The sequence below is a fragment of the Numenius arquata genome, chromosome 7, assembly GCF_964106895.1.
Source record: "Numenius arquata chromosome 7, bNumArq3.hap1.1, whole genome shotgun sequence".
Lineage (NCBI taxonomy): Eukaryota > Metazoa > Chordata > Aves > Charadriiformes > Scolopacidae > Numenius > Numenius arquata.
Genome location: NC_133582.1, coordinates 28281644 through 28300454, shown reverse-complemented (window position 1 = coordinate 28300454; position 18811 = coordinate 28281644). Strand labels below are relative to the sequence as shown.

General features: G+C 42.9%; 1 protein-coding gene across 3 annotated transcripts in view; it reads right to left on the bottom strand.

Moving 5' to 3' along the window:
- The window catches only part of MACROD2 (mono-ADP ribosylhydrolase 2), an 896489-nt gene extending 880671 nt beyond the window's left edge, over positions 1 to 15818 (bottom strand). The window contains exons 1-2 of one of the 3 annotated variants that reach the window (XM_074150306.1): positions 15557 to 15818; positions 11007 to 11123 (exon numbers count right to left, since the gene is read on the bottom strand). In XM_074150306.1, coding sequence (XP_074006407.1) covers positions 11007 to 11123; positions 15557 to 15602 — 163 coding nt within the window. In that variant the 5' untranslated portion in view covers positions 15603 to 15818. The remainder of the gene's footprint in view (positions 1 to 11006; positions 11124 to 15556) is intronic. The other 2 variants (XM_074150308.1, XM_074150307.1) reach the window with 2 other exon arrangements.
- Between the last annotated feature and the right edge of the window lie 2993 nt (positions 15819 to 18811).

Sequence of the window (18811 nt, the reverse complement as noted above, 5' to 3'; positions counted from 1 at the left end):
AGAACAAGAAAAGGAATACTTTTGCGATTCTTATTTGTGATGCAACCTGGTCTGCAGGGACACGCAATTGTCAATTCATAAATCAAAGTCTTCTCACTTCAGTGGCATGCACAGTGACAGCAAAGACACACCACAAGTAGGCTGAGACCCTAGGGTATTTGTGTGTTTAGTCAGAGAGTCAGCATCCAGCTGCTACAGTTGCTATGCTTGCTTCTGCTGGCTTGAGATTTCATGATTTAGGCTCCATAGGAATGGCTGCTAGTTTAGCTGTGACCCAGGAGCTGTGCCTTGTGTATTTGAAGAAACTCACTCAATCACTGTCTTGTTTGGTTGTTATTTGGGTTTTTTTGTTGGTTTGTTTTTGTTTTTTTTCTTAATGTGACTCTTCAGAGGGATTCAAGACTTTGTGACAATATATTGGAATAAAAACGCAGTTGGATAGCATATTTATGAAGTTCTTACCCAAGCCTGATTATCAGTACCTCAATCTGAGGGATACTGAAAATTTCAATACACAGATCCTTCTTCCAGAGTGGCAGTGCATGTTGTACTAAAGTATGTTAAATGGTCAACCAAGGTCACAGAGGCAAGAACTACAGTGCATCATCTCCAACTCAATACTTTATAACCTCCCTCTTCTACTGAGAGCTTGTAATTAACAATGGAAGTTCAAAAATTGAGAGAAAAACACATCGCACTCCTTTAGACCACTGTTCATTATCAACATATTTCTGTGAGATGCTTTTCTATAAAGCTAGAAGACTACAGGTGATGCTACTTCGTTAGATTCCTTCAAAGACAAAGCAGACCACCCTCACTGCAAGAGCTGTGTCTTGGTAATATCACAGCATTTATACAACTACTCCTGGTATGTTCAAATCAATCCAGTGCCTCCTGGGATAACTATAAGCCTTCATCCAAGATTTACACTACCAGCAGCACAGTATTCCTTCACTCAGCTGTAGAAATGGGCTGGAAAAAAAAAAAAAAAAAAGAAGCCTTTTCATGAGCAACCAGGTGTTTGGTCTTCACTTATTTACCAAAAAGTGAAAACTCATTTTTAATAGGTGTGAACAGCGCATACAGCATCAAGCAAAATTAAAGTTTATAGTGCAAAACCACAAATTCATTAGCTTTCATTCATTAGCTTACTGAGCAGTCAGACAATTTTTTACTCTACATTCTCTGTGTTTTGAATTCTCCACACCACTGCTAAGCAACAGCTTCTCTAGTTGAGCATTACAGCCTTTTGTAGTACTTACTGTGTAGCTTGGAAATAAAAAGTTACTACCAGCAAACTATGAAACTTCTGCAAAACTGTCAGCAAATATTTCATGGCATTGTCATTCAAGAAACTCTCTGCATGAGATATGGTGACAACTGCTTACCAGATGGGAGTATGAACTTTGGTTTTCTAGCACCAGGCAACAGGTAGTAAGCTTCTATGCAAGCTCAAAAGATAATGTTTTCTGTCTGAAGACATTAGGCTTGGGTAGTTCTTACCTTGCAACTTTTCCCCTTCCCTGCTCCCCAAGATACCATGTGTAATTTGCTACCACAAGAAACAATAAGGCTTCAATCCAAACAGAGAGGTACAGAAGAAAACCTTCAATATTTGAAGAGGACTCTACAAGACCCATTAGTGTTGCAAGTCATACTTGCTTACTTTAAGGACTTAAAAAATAGGAAGTGCTACAAACTCACTAGCAGTTTTGAGAAAGATGTAGCTCCATCTTCCTCTGCATGTCTGCCTAGAAATAGAAGACATACCAAACCTCAAAGCCCTTAAGTCAATATAGGCATATGTTGGTAAGCTCTGCCTATTCTGAGGCTGGATTTAGTTATTTGTGATACACTTAGAAACCTTCTCCTGTAAGAACTCTGGTAGCAATGCAGAAAGTGAAAAAAAAAAAAAATCCCAACATAGAACTCTACTTTTTCTTTAGAAATAACTGATCCATAGCCTCAGTGAGAGTTACATAAAATCTGGGGTTTGCTTTCAGTTGGTTTAGATTCATTAAGTATTCCCACAAAAGGACAGCACTACAACACACAGTATGTTTGTATGAGAACAGGGTCTTTTTTAAAACAATACCTTATTCATACAGAAATAATTACACTAAGCATACAGGAACAAATCCAATGCAGGCTGAACTTCAAGTTGTATTTGTGCAGCACATGAGAAACAAGTAACTTACAACACCTTTACAGACTAACCATCAGTACCAAAGAAGCAATCAAAAAGGCCCATATTTGCATAAACAAGCCTCTCTAAAAAAGCAAACGGCAGGATAAGGCAGGTGAATGTTTTAAAGCAAGACAGATGTGCAACCAGTTTGACACTTTCTTCATATCTGCATTATAGATGGACCAAGTCTTTCAAACAGGATCCTCTTGGTAAACTATAAAGCAGTCTTTCTTAACTCGGTGTTTGATCACGAACTCCTACAGATGCTATTAGTGCAAAGGTACACGTAGAGAACTACTTCCACTTTCAGAAATAAATGTATTGGCTATACCAGCACAAGGTTTAATTTTTGCAAGAATGTACACTCTATAGCATCCTGTCCACAAAGAAACATCTGAAAACTCTGGTAAAGGCCTTTGTGACACACACTTTTGCAAACATGCCAGTTCTCAGTACCTTTTCTGTGCACAAACACTATGCTTCCCCTCCATTTAAATAAGAAATATTTCTTAGTGAAATGGAGCCACACAAAATTGTAATTTGGTTTTTAAAGCTGTGCAAAATAGAAGTTTAAGCATAAACTGGATTGTTATGCTTTCTCTCCAGCACAGGAGAGAATTTTCTGTGCATTGTAAAAAACAGGTCTGCATGCAACACTTCTACAGGGCTGAGGAATTCTGTGTCGACTGGATTTTCCAACGGCACATCAGCTAGATGCCCTCTCACAGAGAAAGCCACATATCACTTCATATAGGAAGTACTACAACATCTTATTTGGACATTAGTTGGTTTGTAAGAGACATTCCTACATGGTGAGCAGTTTGGCTCTAGTGAACCAAAAAAGGGAAACCAAGCTTCTCTGGTTTCCAGTGATTGGGTTTGTAACACATGTGTTAAAAACATGTTTAATTGTCCATGAAGCAAATGCAGCTATGCATGAAAGTTGGTTAATGTGATCCAAACAGAGAGCTCAATGAGCCTGAACTGCATCAGTGATCCCCCTACCTTATCAAGGGAGTTAAGCCAGTATCTTTCATGGCAGTTAAGTTTTCAGACTTGATGCAAGCCTCCCACATCCAGACAGCAGCACTGGACAGGCCTACCCTGCGTGATCGCTAATTATTACTAGCCCCAGGCAGAAAACCCCAGTTGAAGCAATAGTTCAGCACCTTCATAAGAGTCTGTCACCTCTAAGATACAGTGAATTAAGGCAAGCCATACCAGTCTCTTACAGTCTTATCAAAAAAGGCTCCCAGTCTTTTGCAGGAGCACATCGGCTTTTTCCACCTACACTTGAAGATATCCAAAAGCCATGTCGCCAGCTGATGGGGCAACAGGTCTACACTAGTAAACCATGACAAGGGTACAATTTAACAGCTTGATCTTGGCCTCAACCTAATCACAGCTTCTCACCAGGCTGGCTCATGTCTGTCTGCAAAAGACCATGAGGATATATTCCACAATCCATCATAAGTTACAGATTATGGCTTTAGCCAAGCTACCATACTGAGCAAAACTAGATGACTTACTAAAACTCTGTAGAGCAAGAAATTAATTTGGTTATTTGATCTTGCAATCCCCCATGGTCAAAAGGAGGTCATCCTTTATACACAAAAAAAAAAGTGGAGGGGGGAAAAATAATGAAAGGAAAATCCAGACATAAACACAAATTATTGGAAATCAAGACATAACCTATTACTTTTCTCCCCCTGCATATACTGAACTACATCACTCAAAATTACTATTCCTCTTCTTTCCTTCAGTAGTCCTGAATATGAAAAAAGTCAGCCACTGAAACACTCCAGGCTGGAACTCAAGAAACCCTACATTTCCTCAGCGATCTCTGAGGAACAGCACACACCAATTTACAAACAGCGTCACTGCTGCAAAAGCCGTCCTTCCTCACAATCTGAACAAGCCTACCAGCTGACAGCACACTGCATCATCTGGACTTCCTAACTCTGGTTATTACTTCCTTAGGGACCTCTGTACAAAACTTCAGTGCACAGTCCTTTTTTTTGTTAGCTACCAAACATCGTTTTCTCATACTGCAGGGGACAGAAGCTTAGGATTTATTAATCTGGTCAAGACTCGTGTCACCGGCACTTAAACTTTAGAAATATTCTTTCTGGCAAGGACTTGCTTAACTTCTCTTCGCATCTCTACCTACTGTTACTCTCCAAATCACACTGAGAGCTTGCAGAGCTTCAATAAGGATAACAGTTTATTCTTGAGAGCAGCACCCTTTCCTGCAGTTAACTCTTGCCCCTTGAGGAGCTGGCTGACACGGAGATAAGAGCGTTCCCTTAGCTGTATGCAAAAGGGCCACAAAATTCTAACTCTGTCAGGGACCTGTATAAGCTTAACACCGTGTGGAAGTTAACTTAAAAAAAAATCACAGAACAGCAGATTAAAAACAAGCCATCGTCTTAATTACATCAAAGACAAGTGATTTACTTTCTTAGAGAGAGGATTAGCCACAATGGATTATGTGTTCTTAATCTATATAAACAGAGATGATTTTTTGCTTTTTAATAGTCATCTCTCACACATGCTGAAAGCAAAATTTTTTTTTTTGTTTTTCCCCAAAACATTTTAAAGAAAACTCTAAGACAAGTGTCATTTCTTTGACAACTAATCCATCCTATAAAGGTTATATGCATGCAGCTCACCAGGGAATTACAAGGTCAATTGAAAATATATTGGTTCTTTTGGTTTACTGAAGTTTTTTCCCCCCCACCATACTAAACACACTGCTTTATCCCCCTATGTCAGGGATATCACTAACTAGATAGGAATACTTGCCTCTAAAAACAAACCAGTCCCCTCCCTTTCCCTCCCCCCTCCCCCCCCCAGGTCATTTCTCAGTTTACACTCAAGCAAGCTTGCACCTGAAGAGTTTTTCCCCATCTCTGCACTGTGGAAGGCTATCTTTGGAAAAGAATAGCTGAGGCATAGGTTTAGGAAGGCCAAAAGGTGTGTGTGGTCAGCCAATCACATGGTCAGATTCGTACCACTCTGCAGCTTTGCATCTGTTCAGGACAGATCCCCAAAGGGCAGCCAAGAGCCCAGGAGAAGCAGAGCACATGGGGCTCCGGTTACTCCCCATTACTCTGGCAGCCTTTGATATCTGTTGCAGCCAAACATAAACCACCCCAGCCTTAAGGTCACTCTACATCACACCATGGGCACGGAGGACTCCCAGACACCTTCAGAACAGGCCATAGGCTGCAAACATGGTTTCCTGTTGTTACCACCGCAATTCCTTTGCTGCTTTCTTAATATAGGCATAACAAAGACAACAGAAATGAGCAGATTTACAGCCCCTTCCACAAAAAGCATGTCATTTCATAAGTAGTCAAAATACTTCATGACTATGATCTTCACACAGTTCATACAGTGATCTCCACATACATCTAAATGACATGGCTTTCTAACCCTAAACATACTAGAATTCCAGAGACCATGTGACTAAGTGTTTAGCATGCCTAACAGGAATATATATGAAAAGGACAAAACCAAATACAGCACTGAGTTTAAGCAAAGCTGGAACTCACATTCAAGACCACAGTTAATAGCAGGAGATCCTGAACTGTGGCACACAAGTTATTGCAGTTTTGTGTGAACTCAGCAGAAAAACCGCTGTACTGTGAACTTAGCCAAAGAGTTTCAGTAGCAAAAGCACCATTTTCTTTGACAGACAGATACCAAGCATCACATTGAGCTAAAATGTCTCGATTTACTTTCATTCTTGTCACTCAGCTAGAAACCTGTTCTAAAGACCGTTGCTAAAGTCACTATAAGAAAAAAAGATCATGCAAGCTGATAGACTTGGTTTTTTTGGTGGGGGATGACCTTGAAGCACACTGATTCCGCATAGCTGTTACAGACAGAACTCGTCGACGACTGGGCAACTTTTGACAATCTTAATGTTCTAGTAGAACATAATTCCCTTTTCTGTATAACTCACTGAAAGTAACAAGTGGTTTAGAGAGATGCTTTTTCTCCCTTGTAAATATCTGGCTGAAATTCACTACAGCTTAGTAGTGGCACTACGTTCCAAAGTAATGATTTCTGATTCCCGCAGGACAGACATTTCACATCAAAACGGGACCACATGGAGATGCTCTGAAGAGCCCAGTATTACCCGTGGTTAGTTAACCATCTCAAGAAATGCTGGTCAATGGAGCTCAGTATTACCACATGCTTTCTTTTCAGCATGAAGCCTTTTGGGTGGCTCATCTAGATGCTTTGTCTCCATAATCTTGTGTCAACTCACTGTTAATATTTAGAAAGCTACAGATTCATAGCACAGAGACATTTTTATTAAATCCAAACCTTACTATTATACATGAAACCCTCAGTGTTAAAGTAGATTAATTTGAATACAGTTTAAACCATATAATTTTCTAAAAATAAAGCAGATTAAGAAAATCCAGAGGCTGACAAAATATCTAAACATACTTCAAGACTTGCTCAAAAAAAAAAAAAAGACTGCAGACCTTTCATGTCATTTAAACAAAAATAAAAAAACTCAGTTACTGTGTCCTTCCTTTTTAACTTCATCCAATCAAAAGTAGTTCTTACCATTAGAAAAGATCTTTAAACCATCACCTGAATTTGCCGTTTTCTTGGCCCCACTGCTATACTAACAAATACCAGAGGCTGCGAGAGTCAGCAAGACTGTCAGCTGCCTTGAGTTAAACTACATAATTTATTCCACTTTCTGAATTATCCCATTAATGCAACAAAACATTTTTCTACCAGTGACAAACAAAGCTCAGTAACAAGAGAACTCATGACACCCTGATTTTTCGAAAAGCTTTCAAGAAAAAGTTTTCTGAAGTCATCTCTCACATTCCCCACTGAAAAGTAAAGACATCTTCAGGAGTAACTGTGTACCCAAGAAAAAGCTAATATACGTATTTAACTTCAAAATACACTCTAGTTATTCATCTACATGGTGCCATTTTATTCACCAAGCATCACAGAGCATAAGCTACCATTGCTATACAGGATGAGTGCCTATATACTAGTGTTATATAATAAATAGCATAAATAGAAATAAAGGTATACAAAATTCCAAGCTTCAGAAAACAAGTCCATTATTCACGTGTTGTCAGGAAGGAACTCTACTTCAAAGTACAGAACAGATGAGATGTGCCTGCCTTCGGTGTATCTGCAGGATAAGAAGTGGGAGGAACAATGGATTACAGTATATACATATTATCCAGCCCTATATGACAGGCTCATTCTTCATCTCCAAAGTAGACAACTCATTTCCTTAATAAATGCAGTTGAAACAAAGAAAGCTTACGTTTACAGAACTACTTCAAGAACAAGAATTTTTTTTCCTTCCTACCGTCCCCTCTGACATTAAAGACTACCACTTGTCAACAACAGTAGTGGACAGAAAAGGGACAGCGTTATGATACTTGATCTCTGAGGTCCACCTGCACAGCCTGGCAAGTTTTACACCAAAACCCAGGGGTGTTGACAACATAGTCCTTCTGGAAATGCACATGCCCATGTCTGCTTGCTTCCCTCAGAGTTCAGAGCAGCAGGCACTGGGATTAGTCCCTGCATTCCACATTGCGCCCCCCCCCCCCCAAAATCAAAATATATCAGAAACATTGAGCAAATTCCATGCCAAAACACACACCAACTTGATTTCTTATGGCTAGTCACGTCCATATGAGGAGACCTGCAAAAATCGTAGCTTTTTGAAGTCACAGAAAAGCAAACCAAAGACAATAACTATACACGGCCACTTTCAACTTCCAAATGTTTTCAAACACCTTTGTTGCTATAAAAAAATAAGACAAAGCCCTTGTCAGCTGCCATTCAGAATTCCCTAACTTCACTCTTCAGAAGCCTTTACGTTGCTACACATCCCTCTTCCAGGGACTTCCAGCCTCGCCAAAACTTACCTTAACACCAACCTAATCCAAGCTTTACCAGTTTTCTTCAGAATTAATTCTGAACACAGCTTCATACCAAAGGGTGGAGAAGGAGGAGCGGGAAAGAAACACCTTCCTCCACAAACTAAGGTATATTTTCCAAACTTGTCAATAAAGAGCATGCAGAGGTACCATGGAGGTCAGGTTGGCTCCTTTCCAACATGAGCCTTTTAGGTCATTTCAGTTTCAACAGTTCCACACACAGACCTTTCAATAATCTTCCCTTTAACTCCCATATAACAAAAATGTGTGCCCAACTGGAATGTCCTTAGATCCTCCAGCGAGACATTCTCATTTAAAAATAGGTACCATAAAGTTTTTGTATTGTTCACGCAGTTTTTCCTAACAGTCAGTACAAAAATTTGTGCAGTACTTAAATCTCCTTAATCTCCAGTTAAGTATCTACGGGGACTATTGCCAGCGCAGATGCTCCCCCCTTCTCCAACAGCTTCTTACTCCAGCGACTGATTGATTGCACCTGCTTCAGTTTATTTGTTCTTGGTTCCTTTCTTGATTTCCCCTCATCACTCTTCCTGAGCAGCCACTCCACACTTGAGTAATCAATCTGTCATTTTTTCACTGTATACAGTGTTGGAAGTAAATGGTAAAGAACTTTTTCCACATTCCCCATCAGTTGCTGTTTTGGCTTGTCAAGCATACAGAGGATTTCCTCCCTACCCACCTTCAGACCTCTTTAGTTTGTCACTGCAAGAAATTGAAGAAAGTATCAGAACTTGGGCATGGCATTGTCAAGTCATCACCTATTTCATCATACCTGGGGCTTCACCTGCTCTCTGCAGGTCTCGTTTAGGTTGTACCAGTTGCCTTGCATATGTCCCAGTACACAGTGCAGAAGTTCTCATTGGCAAGACAACTTGAATTCTAATTTTTCAGTATTCCAGCTCAGAGAGACAGTTCTTGCACACTGTCTTGATACCTTCAGAGTGTGGTTAACGTTTAAGGGATATGAAGTTTGAAACAGATGCAGTAATAGTCACATTAATATATATACATATATATTTTAATTGTACTGATCAGTTGAAATGTGGAAGCATTTCAGCAGTCTAACCTTCTAGAAGTTCACTATTCCACATGGCTTATTTACAACAAATACATCAAAGAAAACAAGTGACTATGGGTATTTTCTCCTGAATGTACAGTATAACAAAAGCTTCAAGTAGCAGAGAAGTGTTTCAGCACAACTTTTGCCTTCCAGCATTTTTTGCAGCATACTGGGTACTAACAGAAAGAATCCAGGAGCAGCTACAAGAAAATAAATTCACTGCTGCCATGATTCAATACCCGCATATTAGACGCTGACATTTTGCTTATGTGAAGTGCAACCACAACCACAATGTAAATCCACCCCTTGTCACATTCGGTAGCCCAACTAATAAAAGATCTGTGAATTTTAGCACATTATACAGAATTTGAGAGTAGTTAGAATAAAAACATAGCAGAGGCTAGAACGCATAAAGTATCTCCCAGTTCAACCACAATATAGTGCATATCCCCATGTACCGCAGGCCTCCAAAAATGAACTTTGAAGAAGTTGGTAATATTTTTTATTTTTATACGGCCTTTGTTTTTCAGATGGATAGGCTTCTTGATGTTTTAAGCTATACAAGACCTACTCTAATGGGAGAAAGGGGTCTATGGATGTTGTAATACAACTGTAGGTGCTGTAATACAACTACCGATCACCGTTGAAGAGCTCAGCAACCTCTGACATATTTTCACTTCAAAAGTCATTAAAGATGCTTTTAGGAGTAGATGATAGCATTAGTTGTTTATGACAGTGGCATCTGCAAATCTGTCAGCTCCTCCAGATTGTACAAAAAAGTGTTACAGCTTTCCCATTTTATTAAAAACAGCTATTTAGTTCCAGGCCTCATCTCACCTGGAGTATTATCATAAAGTCCATGTTCACCTGCAGCCACAAGATTACTCTACATACTGGCTGTTGTTAACAGGTATTTGCTCTTAATGATAAGAAAAGCCTCAGAAAACTAATTCTATATGTGCAGGAGCAGGAAATGCTTTAGATCTCATAGCCAGATCCCCCTCCAAAAACCACAAGCTTCAGCCAAGTAGGATAACAAAACATAGAAAGAAAAAAGAAGAAACCAGCTCAGAAAAAGCCTCTCTTCTTCCACACACTCACATGGATGAAAGAGAACTGGACAAAGAACAAGACACTGTCACAGAATTACACACAGAACTCTCTATGCAAGTGAATCAGATTCTCATTTTTGGTCAGCCTCTACTGCAAGTATTTAGACAACTCTACTGGTAATCATAACCATGATAACACTGCACACACTAAGAGGAGAGTTAATCTAGGCCAGGCTGATGTTCCTCAGCCCAAGAAAGCAGGCAGGGCAATAAACAAGAGAGGCTTCAAATCTAATCTTCTCCTATTTCTGGATTTTCAGGAAACAACAGAACTTGTACAATACCCCCCTGCTTTTCAGCTACCTACAAGAACAACACTATTTTGCCCAGATTCCCCATGCTGTTATGCCTGCTAAATTTCAAATATAAAGTTCATTAGGCATGGCTGACTGCTGAAGTCTCTGGAAAGTAAGACTCATGCAAAGAATAGCTATTTTACACGCTTAAGGGTATCAGTATTATGATAACTCTGTCTGGGGATACTTGCAGAATTAGTAGACACCAGTGAGACTTCAAGGAATTTTCTTGGGGTTTCCTCCCCGCTCCCAAAGTTCTCTTGTCCCCATGTTAGGCTGCCACTGTTAGCAACAACATGGGTTCTAAGTCTTGGCCCTCCTAAAAGTAACTTCAGACTGAGAAAACAACATGGTCTATACTTAAAAAAATTCTCCTGTTTTACTTACCATCACTTTCACTCTTACTTTTTAAATCTTCCATCCACGTCGGAATATTTTTCAATGCAACATAATCCCTTAAGTACTCTTTGCGTCTTTCTTCCAAGGTCATCTTCAGCAAACGCTCTGTTTAGGGGAAAAGAGAAATAAAAAAGGTTTTGCAAGCTTTCATATACTCTTGCACATTGGCCAAGTAGTGACCAATTCAGTGTCCTTGATGCAATTAAATACTATTTGAGAGAACCAAGCACAAGTGATTCAATGAGTTACAAGTAACAGGAGCTAAACACAGCACATGTAAACAATTGGATATGCCTATTTCTGGATATCCCAGTTCAGCAAAAATGCCTCTTCACCGCTCTCACAACCGTCCATACCATCCTCCCCCCATCGCTGCTGTGCATCTTCTTCCTGCCACTTGAATTCAAGGATCAGAGAACTAACAGCAAGTTTATTAAGTAGGGAATTGTTGTTTTATAGAGAGTTTTCAGGTATTGAAGTCTATTCTTGAGGTTCTGCATTTGTAAACTAGAACTTTAAAAAAAAGTTAGGAAAATAAAAATTGAAACATTTTTACTGAAACAGGTTTACCAATGCCAGCAAGTAAAACCAGGGAGCACAGTCCAAAATCAACAAAGTGCTACTACATTACAAAAGAAATTAGAATTAATGCAAATGTTCTGTCACTGTCTAGATAGCTGGGGTGATAAGAAAGGCATTTTTGTTCCCCAAACAATGCAATTTTCAGCATGAGAAAACTGATGTAATTTGCTTTAGACACATCCAGTGGCACTTAATCCCATTTGGGGTCCAAAATCAGTAGCTCTAGAAAATACTAGGGTACCTACCCAAGAGTAAGCAATACAAGTATTTAAGTTGAACAAACTCTGGTTGAACAGAACCCCAGGCACTAGGAAATCCCACTGCCATCCACCAGCTAAACACGTTTCTGAAAAGCAGACCAGGGCCAGCATAAACTGCATCTGCTGGATTCAGAGCACTGCGAAACAGAACCTGAGTTCGAAGTGAGCAACATGGGTTAAACTTTAGAGATTTTTCTTTAAGCATTAATATGACACACTTGGTTACCGCACCAAAACACATATGGATGGTTGTTTTCTCCTGAGAAAGTCACCACATCTTCTTTCAGACATTTAGTGAAAAGTACAGCCTCAAAGATTGTACAATTATGACGGCTACTGCCAAATACACTCTTCTTCAAGACCTTGCTATAAATGGACTAAGTTTTAAGATAAGAAAAATACCAGTGACACAACACTGCAAACAACCCTGGTGCTTCAGCAAGACCCTATACATGATTTTTGTAGCCATGTCCCTTTCTCCCTCCCCACCTCATCAATGCTTAGTACTAGCTCAGCACAAAATGCAGGGTGGTTCCCCCTTCCAAAATGGAAGTGGGGAACAGGACAGAAACAACTGCAGAGCACACCATGACGCCCACAGGCTAGGCAAGTTTTGGGGTCTGTTTTTACCAGTGGCACTGTACTACTATTACTAATAGATTTTCTTGGCACATTAATCAGTAATAAACGTTCTTTGATGAGTCAAAAGTTTTTAGGGGTGTAGGAGAGGGCTAGACCCATAGTATTTGCCTTTGGCATAGAGCAGTAGATGGACATGAAAAGAGTATTTTCAGCTCAAGTTGAAGAAGCAGTGAGCAAACTGAACATGGAAACTGCTTCTCAGATCAATCTTTATAAAAAAACCAAACAAGATTATCACTTTCACTGGGTTTTAGGGTTTATTTGCAAAATAAAGTTTCCTAATTATGCAGGCTGCAATCAGCACAGTCTAAGAACCAAAGGCAGGTTTTAAAAATAGACTCCCTTATTAAAATACATTAATTTTGATATTTTTGACAGTAATACCAGTTTCTTCAGTTGACAAAAACGTTTCTCTCCCATTATTCAGGCTTGGTATCTTAATTGGATATTTACAAATGCAAAAGTAAAACTAATGTGATTAGGATTGCCATTACGCACAACAGATATGCACTTAACTCCATTACTTGATCTTCAAGCACACAAAACAGCAAGTATTTAACATGCACGCTAGAAGTACTACAGAAGGGCAAACCTGAGAGAGCGCGTGTCTCTGTGTGTCAGGTTTGAGGGGCTGACAAGCAGAGGAAGTTTGACTGCCTTCTGCCAAAGAGGTTACAGAGCCAGTTCTGTGCGGTCAAAACACAAGACCCTCTCTGTAGGAAGGTTTTATAAGACTTTGCTCCTGTGAGTCAGCAGCAAGAACTTAAACTGAGTTTTATTTATACACAAACCTCCTGGAAGATGCTTCCAACAGCTTTAGCTGCAAGTACAGTTTTCTGCCTATAGCTTTATGGAGTGCCTTGAAAGTTTGCGGGCAGTCCTGTGCCGCAAGACTCTGAAATCAACTCCAGTCCTGCTCCTGCTCTGTTTCATCAGTCCTCGAGCAAGATCCACCATGGGAGAACGTGGACCAACCCTTAATTACCGAGAAAGTAATTAAGAAAAGCAAGCGTATTGTCAGTGGGTTTGAACTCAATATTTAGCAATCAATGCTTTTTCTTTTTTAAATAGTTCTTCAGAATATAAAAAGGCTGAGAACAACTGCACTCAGAGCTTCATGGAAAGAACAAAACTGGAGACACAGCAGCTTTACAGAAGTACCTGGGAAAGGCAAAAGCAGACCTAACAAAAGACTTGATTTCAAAAGTAGAATCTGGGCAGGAAAGAAAGAAGTTGGGTATCTATAGTTTTCCTCTCTAGTGGAGAGGGTACATAGTAAGAACAGTCACACAGGGCTACAAGCTGAAGAGCAATGCCAACAACGAGCACAGAACTTTTTTCTGCCCTCCTCACTCAAAACGTCATCAGCGTCGTGCTGGAAAGCAGTCACTGGAGCAGAAGACTGGCAAATGCTGTTCGTTGTCACTAGGCAAAAAGACACGGAGTTCTGGCCAACTAGTGCTCACAAACACACTTCCCTGGATAGAAAAATCTCACCAGCAGTTGTGAGCTCTGGCTTGCGTTCAGTAACATCACCGTACTGGTGGGGACCGCCATCCTCACAGCTAAGACAACGAAAGCGTGCCTGCATCTCAGGTTTCTAGCTTACCCTCCAGCCCCTCCACGCCACCCTCCTTACCAAGGGCTCGAGTTCACATGCAAGGCTATGAATTCGCACAGACAGCAGCAAGAGCTGGAAGAGATGAGTAGCAGTAAGGGGCACACTCACCAGAGCCTACCAGAGACCTTCCCCCACCTGCCCTCAGCACAGAAACAGTTTTGAAGGTAATGATGTTAAGGACTTGCACAGAGGAAGTCAGTTACAGTTGATCACACATAAGCAATGCCCAAGAAGATTGAACTGTATCTTCCCTGTTGAAAACAGAAACTTAAAACACCTGGTAGAAATTTGTTGCCTAACCTTACCTAAAGAAACACACTTTTTAAGACAGTTTTGAAAGAAAAAGAGTACACAACAGAACTCATTTCCTTTAAGAAGAGTTTGACAGAAGCACCTAACCTAGAGAGAGATCAATTTGTGGTTTAACAACTTTTCCTCAAAAACATGCACTTGATTTCTGCCACAGACAAAAAGGGATGAATCCTGTCCTTTAAAACGGTCTTCTGCCGCCTGGGCTTGAAACACACGCACACAGTTGTCGGGGTGATGGAAGACCGGAAAGAAAACTTAAAACATGACCCACTAGTGTGGTTTTGCTTTCCTTCTTCTCCTCCTTGTATGTTTCTAGATTATTTGTAAAGACACCAGGCAAGAACCATTTCCTCCCAGCCGATGCAAACACTACACTTCCACTGTCTGAGTTTGTCTGCTAATTTTTACACAGCTCCCCAGGTGATCAATATAAAGTACCAAAACAGCAAGGTCTCTGCATAAAGTGCTCGGCCCCAGGGTCGGCAAGCTCTGGAGCTTGACATTGGGGTTTCATAAACTGAGACTACACAGGGTGGGCGTCCTAAAAAAAAAAAAAAAAAAAAAAAAAAATATTGGGGGGGAGGAGAAGAGCTCCTGTACCCCAAACATTTCACCCCGGCTGATCACACACTAGAAGCTAAGCTCAAATGATACTGATAAACCATCATCTCCCCCAGAAAACACACGCAATTAAAAGAAGGAAAGGCACGTTTCTGACGGCACGTGCCTAACTTTTCGGCCTGAAAGACTTCCACAAGGTGACTTGGGGGCGGGAAGCCCTCAGGAGAGGGGCTGGTTCCCCCCCCCACCCCACAGCTCTCCTCAGCCCAAGGCCCCCTCTCCTCACAGGTGAAGCCAGTCAGCGATAACCGAGATGCGGGGAGAAACACCCCCAAAATCCCGCACACCCGGGGTCCCTGGGATTTGGGGGGTGTTTCAGGTGGGAGACCCCAGCGGTAACGGCAGAGAGCACGGGGCACACCGCCACCCCCACAACGGTCACCTCAGCCCCGGGCGGCAGCCATAAGGGAACGGGACCCCCCGCTCCCCCCTCACAGGTGAGGCTGAGGTAAAGGCGGGAGCAGCGGGCCCGGGCCCGGTACGGGGAAGGGCAGCAATACCTTTCTCCTCCCGCCAGAGCTTTTTCCGCTTGTTGCCGGGGTACATGGTGGTGTGGCTGGCGGCGGCTTTGAGCTGCAGGTTCCCCAGGCTCACGAGGGGGTGGAGGAGACGCCGCGCCAGAGCCGACCACTACCGACGCCGTGCGCCGCCGCCGCTGCTCCCGCCGCTCCCCCGCCGGCTTCGGCTCCGCGCCCGCCGCCAGGCTCCGCACGGCGCCCGTCAGCTGGGTCACGCCTCGCTCTAACCCGACACCCCCGCAGCGCCCGCCTCCCTCCCCGCCGCCCGTTGGCTCCGCTAGACGCCGCTCAGCAGCACCCTCCCTCTCCGCCCGCCGCCGACGGACCGGGCCCGGCGGACGCACCGGCCAGGAGGGGCCTGAGCGCGGCGGCGGCGCTGGGGTGTGTTGTGTGTGGGGGGGGTGGGGTGGAAATTGTGGACGGGACGCCAGAGCGGGCGGGTGTGGTGGGTGCTTGGGTGCCACAGCGGTCGCTCTGCGCGGCGGCGGCGCTCGGTATCCCCGCCGGGAGGGAGGGAGGGAGGGAGGGAGGGAACGGGCAGCCGCCCCCCCCCACCCCGCGCCGCTCCCCGTCCCGCCCGCCTCCTCCTCTGCTTCCGGGTTGCTGGCCGTTACCGAGCGCGCCGCCGATTGGCCGGGAGGGCCAGAGCCGTTGCTAAGCGACGGCGTCGGGGCCGCGGCCTGCGGGCCTGGAACGACCCGGTTCTGCCCAGCGAGCCCGCCCGCCTCCCCCGGGGAAAGGGAGCCCCCGGCGCCGCGGGACGAGGGGGAAACGGCTGCCGCCGCCGGTTTAAACGTAGGTGCTTGTTACTGTTTGAGGAACCCACCACAATTTATTGCCGTTCAGGCAGTTATTTTCTGTTGCCCGATGAGCCCTCCCCAGCCGGGAAGGGGAACTGGGGGAAAAACAAGGAAACCCGAGGAAACAAACAGATTGATTAGAATATGACAAAATAATTAACCTTAAGGAACCAGTATCGATCCCGATACCAATATAGAATATGCGAGGATTATACCCAGCCCATTCTGTCCCTAGGAAGCTGTGTGCTGCCAGCAGGGGACAGCCAGTCTGGGACCCTGCGAGCACTGTGGCTTCGTGAGGAAGCGAAGGGCTCAGGGCTCTGGGGCAAGGAGTTCTCAGGACGGCAGCCGTCAAGGGAGAGAGAGAACTGCTCAGCGAGCTTTCTAATTTATATTGACTGTGACGTTCATGGTATGAAATAACCTTGTTGGCAGCTTGGGTCAGGTGCCTAGGTCTCATCCCTCCTCGTCCCCACACCTGGCTAACTCGAAAGCGCCGAGACTTTGAAACCCACACACCATAGCTGGCTATAAAGTAAATATTTTTCCAAATTCAGACGCTAGAGTCTTCTAAAAGTGCAGTTTTCCCAAGCATTAGAAAAGACTTTACTGAAAAATAAAATTACTGAAGGAGAATTTAGTCCTGTGTTGCTCAAACCAGGACAGTGCTGTAGTTATAGGTGACATTAGAGGGGGCAGGGGGGCTCTCCCCACCTGTGCACGCTTTGGTCTCCCCGCTCTGTGAGCGGGGTCAGCATCCAGCCAGTGACAGGGGCTCAGGGAACGTACACCCTGGTGCCTCCGTCACTCTCCATTTTCCTTACTGAAATTGTTTTGTTCCTTGCCTAAATTAACCACACAAACTTCCATAGCCTAAATCAAAGCTTCCCTGAGGCTGTACAGATCCTCTGAGCTTCACTCACGTCCACGTCTCCACGTGGAGATAAAGGCCCTTCCTTGAGCAGGTGAATGGAATTGGCCCTGGAACACAGCAGATGCTGGCAGGTGCTTACTCAGAGCTTTGCAAGACTTAACAGGGCATTGGGGTGACAAAGGACACCCTCCGGCCTTTGCCCATCACATAATGCTCATGAACCAACACAACTTTACCTATAAAGAGTAGTTCACAGTGGGATGTAAATGCCTGGTTGAAGCCAGGCATAGAAAGGTGTCAACATCTGTCCACGTGAAAAATGTACCATTTCAGCTAAACCATAGAGAGGGTATCTTACATACACCTTTTGGTCTAGAACAGGCTTTTCTTGGGTGACACACTCTTTTGTTTGACCTGTAACAAAGAAAGGTGAGGCCCAACACAGCAATGCTTCCACTTCTTTTCCTACAGTTTCTGATAAACAAACACGTTAGCACCTCTACTGTTACCATTAATCTTAGGTCACGGAACAATTCCTTAAAACAAAATCCTTAGTCTTGCCACATTTAATGATGCAAGGGAGCACTCAGCACTGGTTAGCTTTTAACCAGCTAAAAATCCGACTAAGCTTCCTCTTTACAAAGCGTATTTTAATATTCAGATTAGATCAGCTCCTAAGGGTGCATTGTCATCTTCTATCTTACTTGATTTCTTCGCTTTGCCCAGGTGATGTGCTTTGGTAGCCCAAGCACAGTTTTCTCATCCTGATAATCAAAATGAGAGAAAGGCCAACAGGTATACAGGCATTAAGAATATCTTAGTTTAAATGATGCTTGCTTGCATGATGTGGAGCAAATATTTGAACCCATATCCTAGATCACTGCATATTTATCAAGCTACTGAATATTCTAGTGTCCTGTGGGATCTGCTCTACATTTTATAAATCAATGTTTATTGGACCAGAAGGGGAGAGAGAGAAAACTTAACTCTTCTCTTGTAAAGAGCATTCTTCAGTTTCATTTGTAAAAGCCACTACAATAGCCGTAATTTGGGAAAATATGTAAAGAAAGTATGTACATGTATAAAAGGAAAAGAAATACGAAGCCTGATGTTTACACCAGCACCAAAATGGAAGACCAGATAAATGATGGGAGTAAAACTTTCTTCAGCTTAAAAACAGAAACATTCAAATGTTCCAATCCCAGTAAGGAGATTATTGCAGTTTAGGGTTTTTTTCCCCCTCAGTTGCTGGTGGTACAATTGATTCCACTGAAGCAGTAAGAAATTATGTCACTGACTTCAATATGGGCGTGACCTGTCCTTCGCTCCTTACGCTTGTTGATTCTGGAGGCCCTAAACCTTCCAAAGATCACCAATCCTCCAGGTCAAGTGAAATTGTAAGTCATTTCCCAGCTAACTCAGGCTGGGTCTTCCATGCTGTTCCTGAACAGGAACAAAACATTCAGCTTTGTAGGTATGAAACATGAGTAACCACTCCACAGCTGTCTGCGAGAATGCAATTCCCACCGCCAGAGCTAGAAAAATATATGGGAAATCAGCTGT